Raw genomic sequence first — 18,006 nt, forward strand, 5'->3', positions numbered from 1 at the left:
TCGCCAGCCATTCCTGGGGAGGACTGCCGGCGGGTCAGACGTTTCGCCTGTCGCTGGAGGAGAGGTCCAGGCTCTCCGGGAAGGCGGCTGCGGCGGCAAAATGAAGATATTCGTGGGAAACGTCGATGGGGCGGATACGACGCCGGAGGAGCTGGCAGCTCTCTTTGCGCCCTACGGCACGGTCATGAGCTGCGCCGTCATGAAACAGTTCGCCTTCGTGCACATGCGCGAGAACGCGGGCGCGCTGCGCGCCATCGAGGCCCTGCATGGCCACGAGCTGCGGCCGGGGCGCGCGCTCGTGGTGGAGATGTCGCGCCCACGGCCTCTTAACACTTGGAAGATATTCGTGGGCAATGTATCGGCTGCGTGCACGAGCCAGGAATTGCGCAGCCTCTTCGAGCGCCGCGGACGCGTCATCGAGTGTGACGTGGTGAAAGGTAATGTGGAGGCGGGCGCGCGGGCGCGGGCGCGCTCGGGGCACTCTGCTTGTTAGCCACGCCCCTTTCCCGGGGGTCGGTCACTGCGCGGTTGGCGGTGGGGGCTGGGAGAAGTCCGCGGGAGTGAGGCCGGAGGTGTTGGGGGCGCGTTGGGTAGAGCCACCCTCCTCCCGTGCGGTCCAGGCACCATTAACCAAATGGGAGGAAGCGGCTCTGGGTGGGTGCGGCGGCCACTGCGAGCCGAGCTACGGGGCCGGGGACGCGCCTGAGAGACTTGGGAGGGTACCGGGGGCGCGCCTTCCACTGGGCTCCTGGGCCTGGCACCGAACGGAAATTGGGAAGTGACGGGCAGAAGCCGGATCATGGAGCGGGGAAGATTTCGCCACTTCCCCACTTACTCTTCAGAAGTCTGTCAGAGCAAGGGAAAAGGGAAAAGGTGGGGGCTGAACCCCACCTCCCCCAAGGCCACCGTCGTGTTCCCTCTCGATGAATGCTCCCGAGCGGAAGGTAACGGGGCCCTTGGAAGTTTCTTGGGCTGGGATCTTTTAGTATTGTGTGGCGTGGGTCTACTGATGGGTATAGTTACTCGTGGGTACAGGAGGGGCCCCTTCCTAACCACTTTGGCCTTTCAGTGTTGTTAGGTGGGTTAGGCGTGGCAATTCTGTGCTTTCCAACTCCCTCAAACTTTTTTTTTTTCCCTTTGGGATCGATTTTACATCTATAAACTGGAAACCCCGACTTTTCGCATGTGGACGAAGGCTTGTTTTATGAAACGGCCTCTTCTGAGCAGCTAACTCGTCAAGCCGGTGCCCTAGGGCGGTATCCTTTTAGAAACTTGGTGATTTTGCAAGGGGGCACACTCTGAGGGGGACGTGGGGACTTATAGTCATCTTTGCTTGAGTAGTCTAATTGTCAGGGTAGATCCCTAGTTTGCCTTCGAGAAGAATATATCACTATAATTTAGGCCTGACCTCCTTTTTGGGACTTAGTTGACTTTTTTCATAGTCTGGGTTCTTATCCCTAAGCTCTTTTTCTTTTTTGTTGGCAAGATTTGGAGGTATAGCCCTTGTGTATGTGGCCAGTTTCTGTTCCACTTGGGAACAGATCAGAGTTAACTTTGCCTTGCTATCTTCAGGGATGCAACCTGGGAGTGAGTATCTGATCCCTTGCTCCTGGTGTTGGATTCATAGCTGCTCATACCCTGTGTGAGAAGTTTTGAGGATAGTAAATACATTTGGGAGCAGGTGCTTATTCATTTCCACCAAGATACATCTTTTGGGTCATTCCTTATCCTTTCCGTAACTGGGGGAAGTGTGAGGGTTGTTGCAGTCTCCACCACTAGGAGTAATTCCTTCTTCTGCATTAATACTGCATTTTGTTTTCCTCAACTCAGGCTGTGCAAATTCATGACTATCTGGAGTCAGGCTTTCCTGCTGGGTGCTCTGATGAGGCAGGCTGTATGGTGCATGAATTTTTGCTTTTATTTAGAGTGAAAGAGTGGGAAGGGCATCAGATTGGGCCCCTGGCCAGGAAATGTATATGACTCGTTATGAGAGTTCTGTGTTTGACCTATTACATTTTTTTGTGTGGTTCTCAGACAGGGTGGCTACTAGGTTGGGAGTCTAGAAACTTGCATCTGAGGGGACAGTCTCTATGGAACTCATTGGTCAAGAAGCCTCCTTTGGGTTGGTAGAGAAAGCTAAAAATTTGCCTGGATTTGCTTGGGACTGACACCAAGTGACAGTGGGGGGGGGGTGGAGTGAAGTGTGTAACTGCATGTGGTTTTTAGAACTCTTGACTGTTTCTTTGTGAGAGTTAGAGTGAAAGTTTTGTGCATTTTGTCCCTTTGCGAACATTTGATTGGCAGAGATGCACTGATTTCCTTAGGGAGTGGTGGTTGTCGTTTGTAGTTAGGCTGATATGTAAGAGAGTGCTTGATAATATTTTGAGGTAAGGGACTGTGGTAAAGATTTGAGGATCATATTCTCCACTGATGCTTTTCTAGTTGGAGTGAAGGAAAATGAAGTTTTTAAGTTGGGAATGTAGTAGAAGAGACTTGGCTCTGGCTCTATAAATAGCTTACTTATTTCTTGCTCTGGGAATGGGCACTTGATTGAGTCATCTTGTGTTGGTTGTCAGGTCTTTGAAAAGCACAGAAGCTTGGCATTGCACAGGACAGCCAGTTCCGTTTTATTTCACAGGGGGAATAATGTAGTTGCTTGGTTCCAGGAGCTTAGATATGATTTGTAGAGTAAAAATTTCCATCGCAACAGCAGATTGTAACCACTCTCCACAGCTACATTCTGTTGGGTGTTCAAGGATGAAGTTTGAGAGTTGCTGACAGCTTTAGGAACCATTTAGATTCCATGAGAAGTCTGAAGGGCAGAATAGGAAACTGTTTCCTCTCCTTTGTTGTGGGTGGCCATTCTTTCCTCCTACATACAGCTCTGTAGTTTCAAATTAGAATTTTTTACCCTTCTGAGAATAGGAAAACTCATTTTTCTGGATTCTCTTAACTTTGGTACTGGAGGAATTGTGAAGTCACCAGACCATTAGGATAGCTCTGTAAATCATTGCCTGCTAGTCCTTTTAAATGCGATGGATTTCCTTCAGGGAACACCGTTTCCTTGAACTACCTATCCAGGCAGGTGGGTCCCTGGAGTTTTCTAGATCTTTGGTTTTTCTTTATTGTCCTAGGAGTAGTTAGGTTCCTGGGCATCTTTGCAAGAGCTGGGTCAGGGTTTAGCTGCTCACTGTGATAAGGGTTAGTTAGCCCTCATGTGATGGAGTCAGCTGGACAACCTATTCACACTTCCCTCCAGTATCAGGCTTAGAAACTCTCTGATATAAATTGGATATAATTGTATCTGATGGCTTTCTTTTTATCAGCTATATAGCTTATCTGTGTGGTCAATTGAATTGTACACATGAAATCTCAATTTTCAAGTTTCACAAGTTGGTCTCTTAATAAAACCCAGCTAAGTAGGGAGTACATAATGTGACATCCTATTGCTCTTGTAAACCCATTGAAAGTTTTTGTTGGGTGTTTTTTCCTAGCTTATTCCAGTCCTAGGAATTTGTGGATAGGTTAACTAGGAATATAGTATGGTTCCTTAATATTCCCTCATAGTGCCTGAAAGTTTTTTAATTCCCTTTAATCTGCCTACACTCTTGCTTTCTGCTTGCCATTGCATTCTCCTGGTGGTAGGGTCAGCTCAGCCTTTGCTTTTAAAGAGATCTGGGACCACCAGCATTGATTTTTAGCTCGCTGTACCCAAACTGGAGGTGAGAGATGAGAGGACAGTTTTGATGCCCTGTGGCTAGGCCGAAAGGAACGCTTTTCGCCTTTCGCAATTGGAAGAATCAGGTTCTGGCCATAGAGGTGTAAAGACAGTTGTGATAGTTCATTTTGTTCCTTTATCATCTCTGGCTAGTTTCAAATTTGCATTTACAGGTGACATTGTATCTCTTGTGTTTTATTAGAGATGAAAGATCATATCTGTATGGAACTAAGCCTGTGGTTATTCCTGGGCTTGAATAATTATCATGATTTTTATCATTATATAGCTATTTATACTTTACAAGACTTTTTTTTTTTTTTTTGGCGGTATGCGGGCCTCTCACTGTTGGGGCCTCTCCCGTTGTGGAGCACAGGCTCCGGACGCGCAGGCTCAGCGGCCATGGCTCACAGGCCCAGCCGCTCCGCGGCATGTGGGATCTTCCCGGACCGGGGCACGAACCCGTGTCCCCTGCATCAGCAGGCGGACTCACAACCACTGCGCCACCAGGGAAGCCCTACAAGGCATTTTTGTCATCTCATTTGAATCTTCTAACTGAGGTGGGTAGGACAGATTGTCAGATGGAGAAATAAATTGTAAGTTCCATAAGAACTTACAGCAAGTCAGTGAACTGGATCTTCAGCTGAGGCATTTTAGCGCCTAGCCCCAGGATTCCTTTTGCTATACCACACTTCTGACTTCTACCTGTTGATTATTTTTATTCTTATTTGTGTGAGAGTCACGTTGGTGGCTTACATCCAGGAAAATGGCTTGCTTTATAGGAACAGCTAGAGAGGGCATCCCAGTATGAAAGTTTCTAGAAATTAGGGCACTTGTTTAGAGGCCATTTAAAAGGATTTCTTATCAAGAATGGAACCTTAGTAATTTCATCTAGGTAATTCATTTCCTAAAGTGATGTGAGAGAGATGGGGTCCTGGTGGTTGGACTTTAAAAGTAGCCACAGGTCCAGATGGGGTTAAGTGCATGGCCTTACTAACCACCAGCATGACCTTTTTCATTGTTCTTCAGATTCTGCTTGCACCATCGTGGTTTGTGAGTTTAGATGTGAACAAGAATTTCTTCCTATTACTTCCTTTCCTAAAGTTTTCTTCTATATGGTAGATGAGTAGGACTTTGAGATCAACATCCTGTCTTAGAGGCTTTCCTACCACAGCTCATTTAGAACTGAATGAGGACCTGAGGGGTAACCTGCTTTTAGCAGAGCCTGCTAGTTGCGGTAATTGCAGCTTCTTGCTGTGAAGCTGAGAAACCAAATCTTTTCTGTGAACAGAAGCCCAAGGGGTAAGGAATACTTCTGTCTCTTGATGAGTAACCTCTGATGTAATGTAGACTGGGGGGGTGTGTGTGTGTGTGTGTGTGTGTGTGTGTGTGTGTGTATATGTGTGCGCGCGCCTTGGGCCTGAACTCAGCCAGGAGGCTCAGTTTCCATTCTCACATCTTATTGGCTTACGTGGGGTCCAGCTTCTCCCCTTCTAAGCTTAAATGTCTAGTCTTAATACACAATCCTGCCTTACACATTGACTTCTCAGGGGTAGACTGGTGTAGTGAAGAGGCATGGAGAGCTGGGATTCTGTTTCTGGGTCTGACACATGGTTTTGTCGCAAGCCATATAAATTCTCTGAGTGTGTTTGCCCACCTGTAAAATGGGGATAATGATCCTTTGCTCTGCCTGCCTCCTGGGATTGTTGTGAGGCCCAAATGAGGTCCTGTGCATGGAAGTGCTTTGAAAACCGGGAAGTACTGTGGGAAAAGGGGAGATCATACTGGAGGAATTTCATGGACTGTGCATTGCAGTGTAGCTCTCCTGCCTTAATTGGACCCTGGGCCGAGACATGGGTCATTCCAAGACATAAGTGGTCATTTTCAGTGTTTGAGAGTTAAGCCTCAAAGGTGAACAGTAGTGTTTGGTAATCTTGGGATAGACAATACTGAATAATTGAGTGATCCAGGAATGCTTTCTGCTTTTTGTCTGCTCGTTTATACTTACAGGAGATGTGAAGATTTTTATCCTGTGTTGCTGTTCATCTTTGCTCTTTCTTCTCTCACCAGGAAGTTGGGTGAGGTGGCAGGGGGAACGGGAAGAATGGGAAGAAAGCCATAGACAAAGCTGCCTGCTTGGGACAGTCAGAAGCTTTGTTATATGGGAGCCACGTTTTATGACCTACTCCTGGAGAGGAGGGTTTGGAGGCCTGGAGGTAGCTGGCAACAGCTGGGTGCTGTTGGTGTGTCCAGTTTGGGACCCATCAGGTAGCATGCCCTGCCCCCCTAATTGCTAACCCTCTGTCTGCTGCTTTATCAGACTACGCGTTTGTTCACATGGAGAAGGAAGCAGATGCCAAAGCCGCCATCGCGCAGCTCAACGGCAAAGAAGTGAAGGGCAAGCGCATCAACGTGGAACTCTCAACCAAGGGTCAGAAGAAGGGGCCTGGCCTGGCTATCCAGTCTGGGGACAAGACCAAGAAACCAGGGGCTGGGGATACGGCATTCCCCGGAACTGGTGGCTTCTCTGCCACCTTCGACTACCAGCAGGCTTTTGGCAACAGCACTGGTGGCTTTGATGGGCAAGCCCGTCAGCCCACACCACCCTTCTTTGGTCGCGACCGCAGCCCCCTGCGCCGTTCACCTCCCCGAGCCTCGTATGTGGCTCCTCTGACGGCCCAGCCAGCCACCTACCGGGCCCAGCCCTCAGTGTCACTGGGCGCTGCCTACAGGGCCCAGCCTTCTGCCTCTTTGGGTGTCGGTTATCGGACTCAGCCCATGACAGCCCAGGCAGCCTCTTACCGCGCTCAGCCCTCTGTTTCCCTTGGGGCCCCATACAGGGGCCAGCTGGCTAGCCCTAGCTCCCAGTCTGCCGCAGCTTCCTCGCTTGGTCCATATGGTGGAGCCCAGCCCTCGGCCTCGGCCCTCTCCTCCTATGGGGGTCAGCCAGCTGCGGCTTCTTCGCTCAACTCCTATGGGGCTCAGGGCTCCTCCCTTGCCTCCTATGGTAACCAGCCATCCTCTTATGGGGCACAGGCTGCCTCTTCCTATGGGGTTCGTGCGGCTGCCTCCTCCTACAACACCCAGGGAGCAGCTTCCTCCCTAGGCTCCTATGGGGCCCAGGCAGCCTCCTATGGGGCCCAGTCTGCAGCCTCTTCACTAGCTTATGGGGCCCAGGCAGCTTCTTACAGTGCCCAGCCTTCGGCCTCTTATAATGCCCAGTCTGCCCCATACGCTGCACAACAGGCTGCTTCCTATTCTTCCCAACCTGCTGCCTATGTGGCACAGCCAGCTACAGCTGCTGCTTACGCTAGCCAGCCAGCTGCATATGCTGCACAAGCCACTACCCCAATGGCTGGCTCCTATGGGGCCCAGCCAGTTGTTCAGACCCAGCTGAATAGTTACGGAGCTCAAGCATCAATGGGCCTGTCGGGCTCGTATGGGGCTCAGTCAGCTGCTGCGGCCACTGGCTCCTATGGTGCTGCAGCTGCCTACGGGGCCCAGCCTTCTGCCACCCTGGCAGCTCCTTACCGCACTCAGTCGTCAGCCTCATTGGCTGCTTCCTATGCTGCACAGCAGCATCCTCAGGCTGCTGCCTCCTACCGTGGCCAGCCGGGCAATGCCTACGATGGGGCAGGTCAGCCGTCTGCAGCCTACCTGTCCATGTCCCAGGGGGCCGTTGCCAACGCCAACAGCACCCCGCCGCCCTATGAGCGTACGCGCCTCTCCCCACCCCGGGCCAGCTACGACGATCCGTACAAAAAGGCTGTCGCCATGTCGAAAAGGTACTGTATGCCCCCCCGCCTCTGCCCCCAGCTGGGGCTCAGGGCAAGGGGCTGAGGTTGGCATGGGAGGGAAACTGGAGCCATCGGCCCCTCCCTTGGTCTTCTCTACTCCTGTGGGATGTCCAGAAGCTGAGGGGGGTGATGTCTGTGAACTTGCCTGGTCACGAGGGTTCAGGTGGAGCATAGTGCTCAGACTGGGGTGGTACCAGCTAGTCAGGCTGGGAAAAGTGTCACCTGTCAAGGCTAGCCCAAGTGCTATTGGAGCTACTGCCTGCAAGATTGTGGCCCATAGTCTTTCCCACTGTCTGAAGGATCCTTAAGCCTGTTACGTGGTTGTCCTGGCCTCTGGTGGGGGTGGGTTTGAAAGAGTAGTCCCTTTGGCAGTCACTGGCTGAAGGCAGGGTGTATGTGGTGCGTCCACTCTTTGGGAAGTTGGGGACCTTGCTTTCGTCCGCCGTTCTGTTGGTAAACAACCAAGGTCTTTCTCTGCAGGGCCCGAGGGTGGGGATAGTTTGTCTGTGGTTTGGGAATGCAGACCAGAATCCACCTTGGCCAGTTCAGAAGGGAGGTCTTCAGTGGTGGGCTTGGTTTCCCACTGAGTTGGACCAGGCTTGAATTCTTGCCCTGGATAGGGTGTTGAGCCTTCTGACAAAATCTTGTTTGTTGGAGACCAATCTGATTACACCCTCCCTGTCCCCATTGGCATCTCCCCCGTGCCCACCTGGAGCCCTCCCCTCAATTGTCTCATTCACCAACTGTCTTCTTCTCTCGACTAGGTATGGTTCCGACCGGCGTTTAGCCGAGCTCTCTGATTACCGCCGTTTATCAGAGTCGCAGCTTTCGTTCCGCCGCTCGCCGACAAAGTCCTCGCTGGATTACCGTCGCCTGCCCGATGCCCATTCCGATTACGCACGCTATTCGGGCTCCTATAATGATTACCTGCGGGCAGCTCAGATGCACTCTGGCTACCAGCGCCGCATGTAGGGCCATCCTGGGACAGGGCTCCACAGGGAGGGAAGGAGAGGAGAGGTGGGGTAGGGTGCAGACCCAGGTTGTAACCACTGGCCCATACCTCTCCTGTTTGCGGTTTTTCATCCCCTCTACCATGTGGGCCTTCCCCAGGAGACGATCCTTTTGAGTGTTCGGCAGTAACCTACTTTATTCCTTCGCCTCAGCAGCAAATCTTGCTACTGGCTCTAGATCTGCGGTTCCCCTCTCCCCTGCCTCCCATCTCCCCAGGATGGGAATTTCTTTTATGTTTTTATTTTTTTCCTGGCTCCCTTTTATTTTTGTGCGCGATATTTAAGGTCGTCTGGATGGGGAAGCAACCTGCAGCTGAGGTCGGCGGCGCCTTTTTCTTTTTAGATGTGAGGGAGGCCAGGAAAGGGTTAGCTTAACCATTTCCTATGCGCCAAGCTGTGCCAGTTGTCCAGGGGGCCCTGACTTTGTCCCTCTGTAGACTGTGTTGAGACTGAGTTCCTGTTGGGGCAGTTGGTTGGTGTATGTCCAGATCCCTACTGACCCCTGATGTTCTAGTTGATGCTGTGCGGCACAGTCCACTTCCCCATCTCCCCAAGTAGGTGGTGTTAGAAAACCTTAATTTTTTTTCCCTTTTGTATGGACTACAAATAAAACTTGGGGCGATTTGCAGTTTGGAAACCTGGTTGTCATTGTCTTGATTGCACTCAGTTTCAGAGAAGCCAGTTTGACATCCAGGAAGACATGACAACTAAAGGGAGGGTGGCCAGAGAACCCAGGGCGGATGAGGAAAGGGGTTTGAATGTAGGAATTAGAATGATTTCCCTGCTGCCAGAGGGATTTAACCCATCGTCGTTCTGCTAGTCTGCCATCCTTAGGACTGGAGAGTCTGGCCCAAGTTGCTTCAGCTTGAGTTAATCACACCAAAATGCAGTAACTTTACTGCCCATTTTCCTCGCCTGTGCTTGGTTATTTTCCTTGACTTGTCTCTAGTTCAGGAAAATCCTGAGCTCCAGCAGGGTGGTTCTAGGGTTTGGCTTCTCAAGTGAGAAGTGGGGAATGGGTGGCTTTGGTGCTTATGAGGCTAGTAGGTCCTTCAGGCAGTGGGCTCCAGTAAGTACTGGGGCTGGGACGACAACTGGGAAGGAGCCAGTAGTTGGGGTGGGGGGGGTCATGTCACTGTCTGGTAATGCCCTGTGGTTGGGACAGTTGGAAGCTGGTATGGGGGATTCTGGCTATAGACCTGGTATTTCGCACGTCGAACATCAGCACGGAGTGTCCTTCCTGCGTCCTGCCAACCCCTGTCATAGTCACCTGAGACTCAAATTGCCTATCTTCATTTGTTAGGGTTTCCAGATGTTTTCTTGTTGGGTTTATATTTGAAGGTGTTATGATAGACTCTGGGAAGGGGGTGAGGTGCAAGCATAACCAAATAGGGATGCTGGGATAGGCTGAGGAATTGATTGTTTATACTTTCATTCTGGAACTAGGGGTTCAGAGGACCTGGGCACAAAATAAGACAATTCCAGCCATGGACAAGACAGAGGCTTGGGCTTTATGATGGGTGAATGAAAGACTGGTTGGGTAGGGTGGTGACAGGAAACTGACTGACATTCCTTTGGGAAAGGGGGCTTTATAAATTTGATTTGGGAGTCTGTTGGGGCAGGGTGGTTTTGGGGTGTGTGTGTATCAGTCACATGGAGTTCAGGTGGGTTCTCTTCTGCTTCCTTCACTGGTTTCTTGTGAACTTCCCTGTGACAGAGTAGTTTGCCCCAGGTGTTCTCTTCCCTCTGCCCACTGGGCAAAAGCATATGGTTTTTGTTTAACTGTGAGCTCCTATTTGTGGATGCAAACTGGGGGTAATCTCAGGGGTACTGAGGCCATAATGCTCTTCCTTGCTTTTCTTTCTTCTCACTTCTTTGCCTTCAGGTGCTTTGCTGCTCCTTTTCATTTGTTTGCAGGACTGTGAGGAGGGCGAATTTGATAGGTTTTTTGTCACTTTTCTGCAGTGAGGGTGGGGTAATCTCAGGGCCAAGCTAACAGGCTTAGCTCTGGTTATTTCCCTGGAAAATCAAGGGTTGGTTAATTGTAGTGCTGTGATTGTGGCCTGCGTATTTGTAATTACTTCTTTGTCAGTGGCTTTCTGTCATCTTTCTCTCCAGTGAGGGTTCTGCCACTGTCCCAATCCCATGGTTCCTATGAAACCATTAGCACATGGTTCCTAATGTGCTCTCGGGGCCAGTGCTGATATTTCTTTATTGCAACCCAAGTTCTTCAGACTGACCTGGCCTAGATGATCACTCTGCTTATTATCTTTAGGTCCTGATGCCCTTGTTGCCTCCGCTGCCAGGCTTCTCATTTAAGCTAGAAGGAGCTAAAGCTAAATCATTTGTCATTTTCCTCTTTCTTGCAGATTGTTTTAAAATTCCCTCCCTCTGTAAATTATGCCACCTGTGTTAATCCTATAGCTCATTCTTCATACTTTGCTTTTTGTGGATTTCTGATTTCCAGGGTCCTATAACTCGGAGACGGTTGGGTTGAGTGAATGGGAGGATAGACATTTAATGTGTGTTTTGGGAGAGGTGGGTGGGAATATGCGCTCCCAGTGTCCTTCAGATCTTTGCTTTTCTGATCTATCACCTCTATAACTTGACCTTCATTGGAGAAGCTTTAGATGGTTTATTCCTGGAACTATGTAAAGACTATGTAAAGGCTTCTCCCCTCTACAGCCTCTTCTCTTCTGCGGTTTGGACCTTGTTTCAGATTCTTTCTGGGGTAGGCCTGGGGCCCCATCCCTTGTGCTGGAGGTAATGGGACTATCACTGAGTGGTCAGCCTCCATGGGTAGTCATGCCCATCAGTTAAGCTCTGCCAAAGTCTGTGCGCAGACTGTTGGTTCTGCAGTCATTTTGTCCTATCAAGCCAAGTAAGTTGACTATAATGTGGGATGACTAAGGTCATAATGAAACTTAATTTCCTAGATTTATGGTCTAGTATGTAATGTAATAGGAGTTTGGGTGATAAAGAAGATAAGGTGGATATGATAGGTGGAAAATTCTTATTCACCTAAATTCTATAGGAACCTTTAAAAAGATCATAAAGGGTAGAATCTAGTTTTCCAGGAAGAAAAAGTTATTAATAAATGATTTCAAGTCTAGCTGTAAATCATTAGAAATATTGTGTGTCTGTAGTGCTGGAAATAGTGTTCAGGTAGCTGAGCCCTTGGGCTGACCTTGGGAAATCGATAGTGGGGGTGGGTGCAGGACCTACCTCGATGAACTAGTTACAGTTAAGCAATGCTAGGGAAGTGACGGGTAAGGAAGGAGAGGATGGGGCAGCCCCACTAGAGAAAACTGTGGAGATGGGATTTGTTTGATTTGAAAACTGACTTGGCACAGAGAGAATTACTGAGGGTGCTGGCTCTAAAATCAGGCTTCCCGAGTTTGAACCCCGGTTCTGCCACTTATCTGGGTGATCTTGGACATGTCAGGAATTCTACCTAAGTTTTTTCATCGGTAAGATAGGGAAAATAGTTAACATCTATTTAACACATGCTAAGCATTGTTAAAAGTGCTTTTCATATATTTCATTTTACCTTCATTGCAACTCAAATGTATTAGGTATTTTTTTTTTTTTTTTTTTTTGCGGTACGCGGGCCTCTCATTGTTGTGGCCTCTCCCGTTGCGGAGCACAGGCTCTGGACGCGCAGGCTCAGCGGCCATGGCTCACAGGCCTAGCTGCTCCGCGGCATGTGGGATCTTCCCAGACCGGGGCACGAACCCACGTCCCCTGCATCGGCAGGCGGACTCTCAACCACTGCGCCACCAGGGAAGCCTGTATTAGGTACTTTTAAACCTATTTTGGAAATTGAGGCTGTAGGTTAAGTAACTTCTGAAGATCACATGGCTAGAAAGTAGAGGATCAAGGAATCGAACCAGCTATTTTGAACCATCCAGGACTGTTGGAGCAAATAACATGTAGCAAGTGTAGAGCCTCATATATAGTCATTGCTCATTAAATGCTAGCCATCTCAGAAATAAGAAGTTAGAACATTCTGGGGAGATTGGGACTGCGTAGGGTAGCACACAGCTGAGCAAAGGACTTTGGGTGTAGGTGTGAGTACAGCACATATGAGTAACAGTGAAGAAGGGGGATTTCTGTAATGAGTGGTACCTAGGTGTGATGTAGGCCACTGGACCATACCAATTTTGGCCACCTCCAGTGTCAGACAACACCGTTGTGTCCTGAGGGTCAGATTCCCCTAGGTATGGAGAAGAAAGGTATGGAGTAGGGGCCCTGCACAGGCATTAAGGGGAGGCTTAGAGTGTGTAGTTGGCAGTGGGATTGGAGGCTTAGGAAGCTTGCTGACTGGCCTAGTGGCTCCCTCTGAACATCCCTGGAGATTACTGGTTTTTAATTTGAGCCCTTATTATACCAGTAACTCATTTCTGGATTAGGAGCCAGAGTTATTAGGTATATAAGTTGTATACATTCCTAAGAGTGTGAAAGGGTTTGAAACAAATACATTGCTTATTCACATTTGAGTGGTCTACACTGACAGCAGTGTTTCCCCCTGAATTTGGATTTGTTCCTCATTTCCCTTTCAAGAGTCCAGGCTCCAGCCTCTTTCATCTCTTCAAGATGTGGAGCCAGAACATACTTAAGCTTGGCTCTGACAGAAAGGCTAGATGACTTTGGACAAGTTGCTTTATCTTTTAATTTAGAGGCTTGGTAACCTGATCAGAAGAATCACCAAAGTGGCCGTTTTCAGTGTTCCAGACAAAGTGCTTTTAAAACATCCGATTCTCTGTAGTTGGTGTGGTAAGGTAGAGCCAGATATCCTTAATTTAAAAACCTTTAATTTTTAAGTATTTTGGTAAAATACAGTTGGGTAAATGAACATCAGTATGGAGACACTGGAGTTACAAATCTCCCTACCTAAAGCTTCATTTTGCAGCATTTGTCAAACGTAATCCTGGTGATCAGAAGCTGTAGCATAAGTTACCCCTGGCTTTTGGGCTTTTTATGTTTGAGGGAGTCTGGAAAGTATACTAGGTGATAAGAGCAAAAGGGCTTGTTTTTATAAGTGTCCATGTTCTTAAGCTGATACTGACTGCAAATCCAAAGTCATTTCTCTCCTCTTGGTTATCAAGATTTTAACTCATGCTTTATCTATTTGTTAAGTTAGTCAACAAATATTTGAGTGCTTACCACGTGCCAGGGGCAGTTTTAACACAGGGTAATAGTAGACAACAAGAAAAGGTCCTTGCCCCTGTAGAACAAGTATTTGCTGGGGGCAGGGGGTGGGAGGGAGTAAGAAAATGAACGAATAGGATTTCAAGTGGTGGTAAGTATTTGGAAAAACAACATGGAGTCATGGGATAGAGTTCCAAGGTGTAGCGTTGGAGTGGGGGGCTGTGTTTATTAGATGGGGTGGCCAGCGAAGGACCTGGAGAAAGAACATTTCAGTCTGAATGAGCTTGGGACAAAGGGGCCAGTGTGCTGGAGCGTAGTTGGGGTGGGGTGTGTTAGGGATGGGGGTGGGAGAATTGTTACAGAGGTTGGGAGATTCTGGCAACAACCAGATTGGGTAGTGTGAATTGAAACTTTTCCAGTTGCCGTGGGTTTTAATTTAAAAAGCAGGGGAATGATTTAATGTGGATTACTCAGTTGGATGAGCTTGCAAAATGAAACAAATATAACTGGACCTAGAGGGCTTTCAGAAGGTAAACCAAGAATAATTAGATCGGGGGTGGGTGTGGGTGGTGGTCTGCAAACTGGCCTGAACTGTGATCCCGAGAAGATTTCTATTCCCAGTTTTTCCCCTTTGGACTTGGAGAGATTCCTAGTTTCATAGAGTAAGCTGATCTCATATGCTTTGGTATTTTGGAAGAAAGTTTTATCTCCAAGGCTATTAGGACAAAAATTTTGGAAGATCAAACGAAGGAGCTGAAAGGATTTCTATACCAGATGTGTTTCCGAACCTGCGCACATGGAGTTGTGACCACCTCCCGATGCAGGGCCCCTCCAGAGGGCACACTTGCAGCTAACATGCAGTTGGTTTTCTTCATCACTGATCCTTTGGCCTTTATTCAGAGCCGCGGTGTCAGCATCAGGATCCACAATGAAAACGGACCAAGATTAGTGACCACTACATTTGTAAATGTGACATTTTTAGATTCCTGCCTTTTCCCACCCTAGAATAAATTACTGACCAATTCCCCACCGTTTGATTTCTGAGTCACGTCAGGTTTTAAAATCTATTTCCGTAACTTTGACTTCACCTTTCTCTTTATGATCCCCACCCCTTTTGGGGGGGCTGCTTTGAACGGTGGTGTGTTCTGCTTTTGTCATCTTCACTTTCTGATGATCCCTTTCCTCACTGCTTTTATCATGGTTTAAGTTCTTCTATCCCCCTTTTTAAACTCCCTCTTCAAAAGCTGCCTTGCTTGTTCAGTGAATTATGGGATTATGTGAAGAAGCCAAAGGATGATAAAAAAAGTGTGATGAGGGAAGCCGGATCCTCTGGAGAATGCTGTTTTGATTGTATTTTGCTTATAGCTGGTTGTGACTTAGGCTCTTCCCGCTAAGGTCGGTTCTAGGAGTTTAAACCTACAGCTCTGGCTGATGGCGCCCAATAAAATAAAACAAAAAACTTTGCTGCTCTAGTTTTTTCTCAGGGCGGGGTGGGGGTGTATGCGCAATCTCCACGGTCACACAGAGAAGCCTTTTCTTCATCTTGGACCCCGGGAGGCTGGTTCCTCCAAGGAACTTGTCTCTTCGGCGCCTCCTGAGAAATGCAGCCCTCAACCGAGCCGACGTCGGGGCCTTTATACCCTAATTGAAGCTGAGCCCATTAACTTTTCAGAGTTCCTTTCACCACCTATGAAAGTAGTTTCAATGTGGGGGTAGCTCCGAGACTCCCAGGGCGCCAGTGCGGATTCTTGGCCAAAGGAGGAGGTTGGTTTCTTCAGGTGGGAAGCTTTGCTATTTTTCTTACCTGGCTTCTGGGTCTGCGTAAGCTACCGTCCGCAGCACCCTGGCTGCGAGGGGGATGGCGTTTGGGAGATTAGAGGGAGAAGTGTGGAGTAGAAGGCAAAATGGAGCGCACGTGGAGTGGCGAAATGTGGAAGCTTAACAAAGTTGGCGCCATGAAGCTGAAGACCGCCACACCGGCTCCCTAGCTCGCTCCGCCTAATGGCGGGCGGAACCCCGCCAGCGAAGCCCACGTTGGTAGTTCCTCCCTCACGCCGACCTTCCATCCAATCAGTGACCTCGGTTTGTCGAGAGAGGTGCTCATTGGCTTTCGTATAAACTCTTTGGGGTTACTGACGTTTCCACCTCTTCCAGGCCTCAGGTAATTGGCGTTCGTGGTAACCAATCAGGAAGAGGATCTACGGGAACGCCTGCCTTTTATTTTATTGAACGGCCAATCCGGTGGTAGGTTCACCTCCCCCTCTCTACCCAGAGTCACTGCTGCAGCCGCCGCCATTTTAGCGTTTTGTCAGAAGCGTCCGCGCCGCGAGGAAGAGCCCCTGCTGCTTTTCGTGCGGGTGAGAGACTCCGAGCCCCTTCACTGTCTTTTTTTTGCCCTGTTAAATCTCACGACTTGGGCTTTAGGGGTATCCTAGGGTGGTCCTGGCCTCCGCACCCGTCACTGAGAGCCGACCTCGGTGCTCGGCGTTGCGCGGTAAGCCTCCAGCAGCCCTTCCCCCACGACCTCCGCCGAGAATACCTTGCTTTTTCCCCACCTTGCCCTCTATCCGACTTTGCTCGGCTTACTGCCTCGAGGCTTTTACCGAGATAACCGCTTTTCCGTTAGACTTAGGAATTACAGCCCCGTGTCGAGAATTTTTGAAGCCCCGAGACACTGTTGTCTGGCCGTTGAGGCTCAAGCCCCCTTCTCTGGCCATGCATTTCTCCAATTCTCCAGGAGCTCGTAGGACGGCACCCCGAGAGAGGCGTTCCCCGCTCCAGCACTTCCTGTACTCTCCGAACGCCTCGCTATCCAGCTTAAGTCACGGGTTCACTGCTTCCAAAGGAAACCCTAAAACGTAGCTATTATAAGGTCCTTTTTTCAGGAAATGGCTAATTCGGTTACGAGAGGAAGAGCCAGTTCATAATTTCAGTCAGTACAGCCAGCCAAGTAGTTAGACCTTTGTTTTCTGACTGTCTTTTTTTGTTTTTGGCGGCGGAGCCGCCGCGTGGCTTGCGGGATATTAGTTCCCCGACCAGGGATTGAACCCGGGCCATCAGCAGTGAAAGCGTGGAGTCCTAACCGGACCTCCAGGGAATTTGCTGTCTATTTAGTAGGTAGAAAGCCCAGTACCCCCAGGGCTGCATTTACGCCCCGCTTTCATTTGCGTTTCCGTTTGAAACTATTCAGCTCTTACCAAACCCTTTGTCTGTGTCTGCTAAGGATCTGTGTCACAGATGCTTTCTCCTTTCTGTAGGTTCTATAGCTGGAATTGTAGCGGGCCTCCTTATTCCCACTTCCCTTTGATTATTATCTGGGGGTGTGCGTGTGCGTGTGGGGCGTCTGAGGGGGGAAAACTGGAAATATTTGCCAGACCCAAAGGAGATGGCAGTATTGATTTTTTTTTTAACTGACATGGGCCTGAGGTCTTTTGTTAGAAATTTCATTTTTTCTCGCCCAGGCTGTGTCCGAGATGGTGAAGCTGTTCATTGGAAACCTGCCCCGGGAGGCCACAGAGCAGGAGATCCGCTCACTCTTCGAGCAGTATGGGAAGGTGCTGGAGTGTGACATCATTAAGAACTACGGCTTTGTGCACATAGAGGACAAGACGGCGGCCGAGGATGCCATACGCAACCTGCACCACTACAAGCTGCACGGGGTGAACATCAACGTGGAAGCCAGCAAGAATAAGAGCAAAACATCCACAAAGTTGCATGTAGGCAACATCAGTCCTACTTGTACCAACAAGGAGCTTCGGGCCAAGTTTGAGGAGTATGGTCCGGTCATCGAATGTGACATCGTGAAAGATTATGCTTTCGTACACATGGAGCGGGCAGAGGATGCAGTGGAGGCCATCAGGGGCCTTGACAACACAGAGTTTCAAGGTGAACCACCCTCTTTGGGAAGAGGGCTGAACACAAGGTTTTGTGTAGAAAATAGGCTGGGTAGGAGGGGTCTGGGATAGAGATAGAGATATAGCTGTTGGTTGGCTGATTGTGAGGATTAAGTGTGGGTGATGGGCTTAAATGGAGAATGCATGGGATTTAGAGGCTTTACCTTAGGCAAATCAAGTTTGGGAGAAGAACCACTTGGCATTAGTTTGGAACCCCTAGGCTTTTTTGCCTATTAGTGCAGAAATCCCTTCCTCTGAAGATTTATTCCATTGTTTTGTCTTTTTTGCGGGGTCGGGGGGGTAGTAGAGCACTTAACAGTGTTTCACTCTGAAATTTATTGCCTCAGCACCCCATGTGTTATTTTTGTACGTGGAAGGACCTGGCAAAAGCTGGCTTAAGCCACATGTTTAGGAGCAAAATATCTGTGAAGCTCCCCCAC

The 18,006-nt window shown here is 49.1% G+C and overlaps 2 protein-coding genes across 11 annotated transcripts in view; both read left to right on the plus strand.

Moving 5' to 3' along the window:
- On the plus strand, positions 1 to 15,964 carry LOC116757695 (RNA-binding protein 14). 4 transcript variants are annotated; one of them, XM_032639759.1, is made up of 3 exons: positions 1 to 437; positions 6,036 to 7,500; positions 8,277 to 9,159. In XM_032639759.1, exons 1-3 carry the CDS (start codon positions 101 to 103, stop codon positions 8,482 to 8,484), a joined length of 2,010 nt encoding a protein of 669 aa, XP_032495650.1. In that variant the 5' UTR covers positions 1 to 100; the 3' UTR covers positions 8,485 to 9,159. The 4 variants fall into 4 exon arrangements, with proteins under 4 accessions (XP_032495650.1, XP_032495652.1, XP_032495653.1 ...); XM_032639761.1 differs by having other exon boundaries at positions 6,036 to 6,146; XM_032639760.1 differs by lacking the exon at positions 1 to 437 and adding an exon at positions 454 to 944.
- Positions 15,898 to 18,006, plus strand: part of LOC116757698 (RNA-binding protein 4) — a 13,104-nt gene continuing 10,995 nt past the window's right edge. For 5 of the 7 annotated variants that reach the window (XR_004351056.1, XR_004351058.1, XR_004351057.1 and 2 more), the window contains exons 1-2: positions 15,898 to 16,030; positions 17,135 to 17,558. Coding sequence is in view for 3 of the 7 variants with exons in the window: in XM_032639771.1 (XP_032495662.1) it covers positions 17,147 to 17,558 (412 nt within the window). In the remaining 4 variants the exon portion in view is untranslated. Of the gene's footprint in view, positions 16,168 to 17,134; positions 17,559 to 18,006 lie in introns of all 7 variants that reach the window. The other 2 variants (XM_032639770.1, XR_004351059.1) reach the window with 2 other exon arrangements.

Source organism: Phocoena sinus, chromosome 8, assembly GCF_008692025.1.
Source record: "Phocoena sinus isolate mPhoSin1 chromosome 8, mPhoSin1.pri, whole genome shotgun sequence".
Classification (NCBI taxonomy): domain Eukaryota; kingdom Metazoa; phylum Chordata; class Mammalia; order Artiodactyla; family Phocoenidae; genus Phocoena; species Phocoena sinus.

Excerpts from the sequence above, each read along its gene's own strand:
- LOC116757695 (XM_032639759.1), top strand. The coding sequence starts at position 101 with ATGAAGATATTCGTGGGAAACGTCGATGGGGCGGATACGACGCCGGAG. Across the intron at positions 438-6,035 it reads CGAGTGTGACGTGGTGAAAG|ACTACGCGTTTGTTCACATG; the intron begins GTAATGTGGAGG and ends CTGCTTTATCAG. Across the intron at positions 7,501-8,276 it reads GCTGTCGCCATGTCGAAAAG|GTATGGTTCCGACCGGCGTT; the intron begins GTACTGTATGCC and ends TCTCTCGACTAG.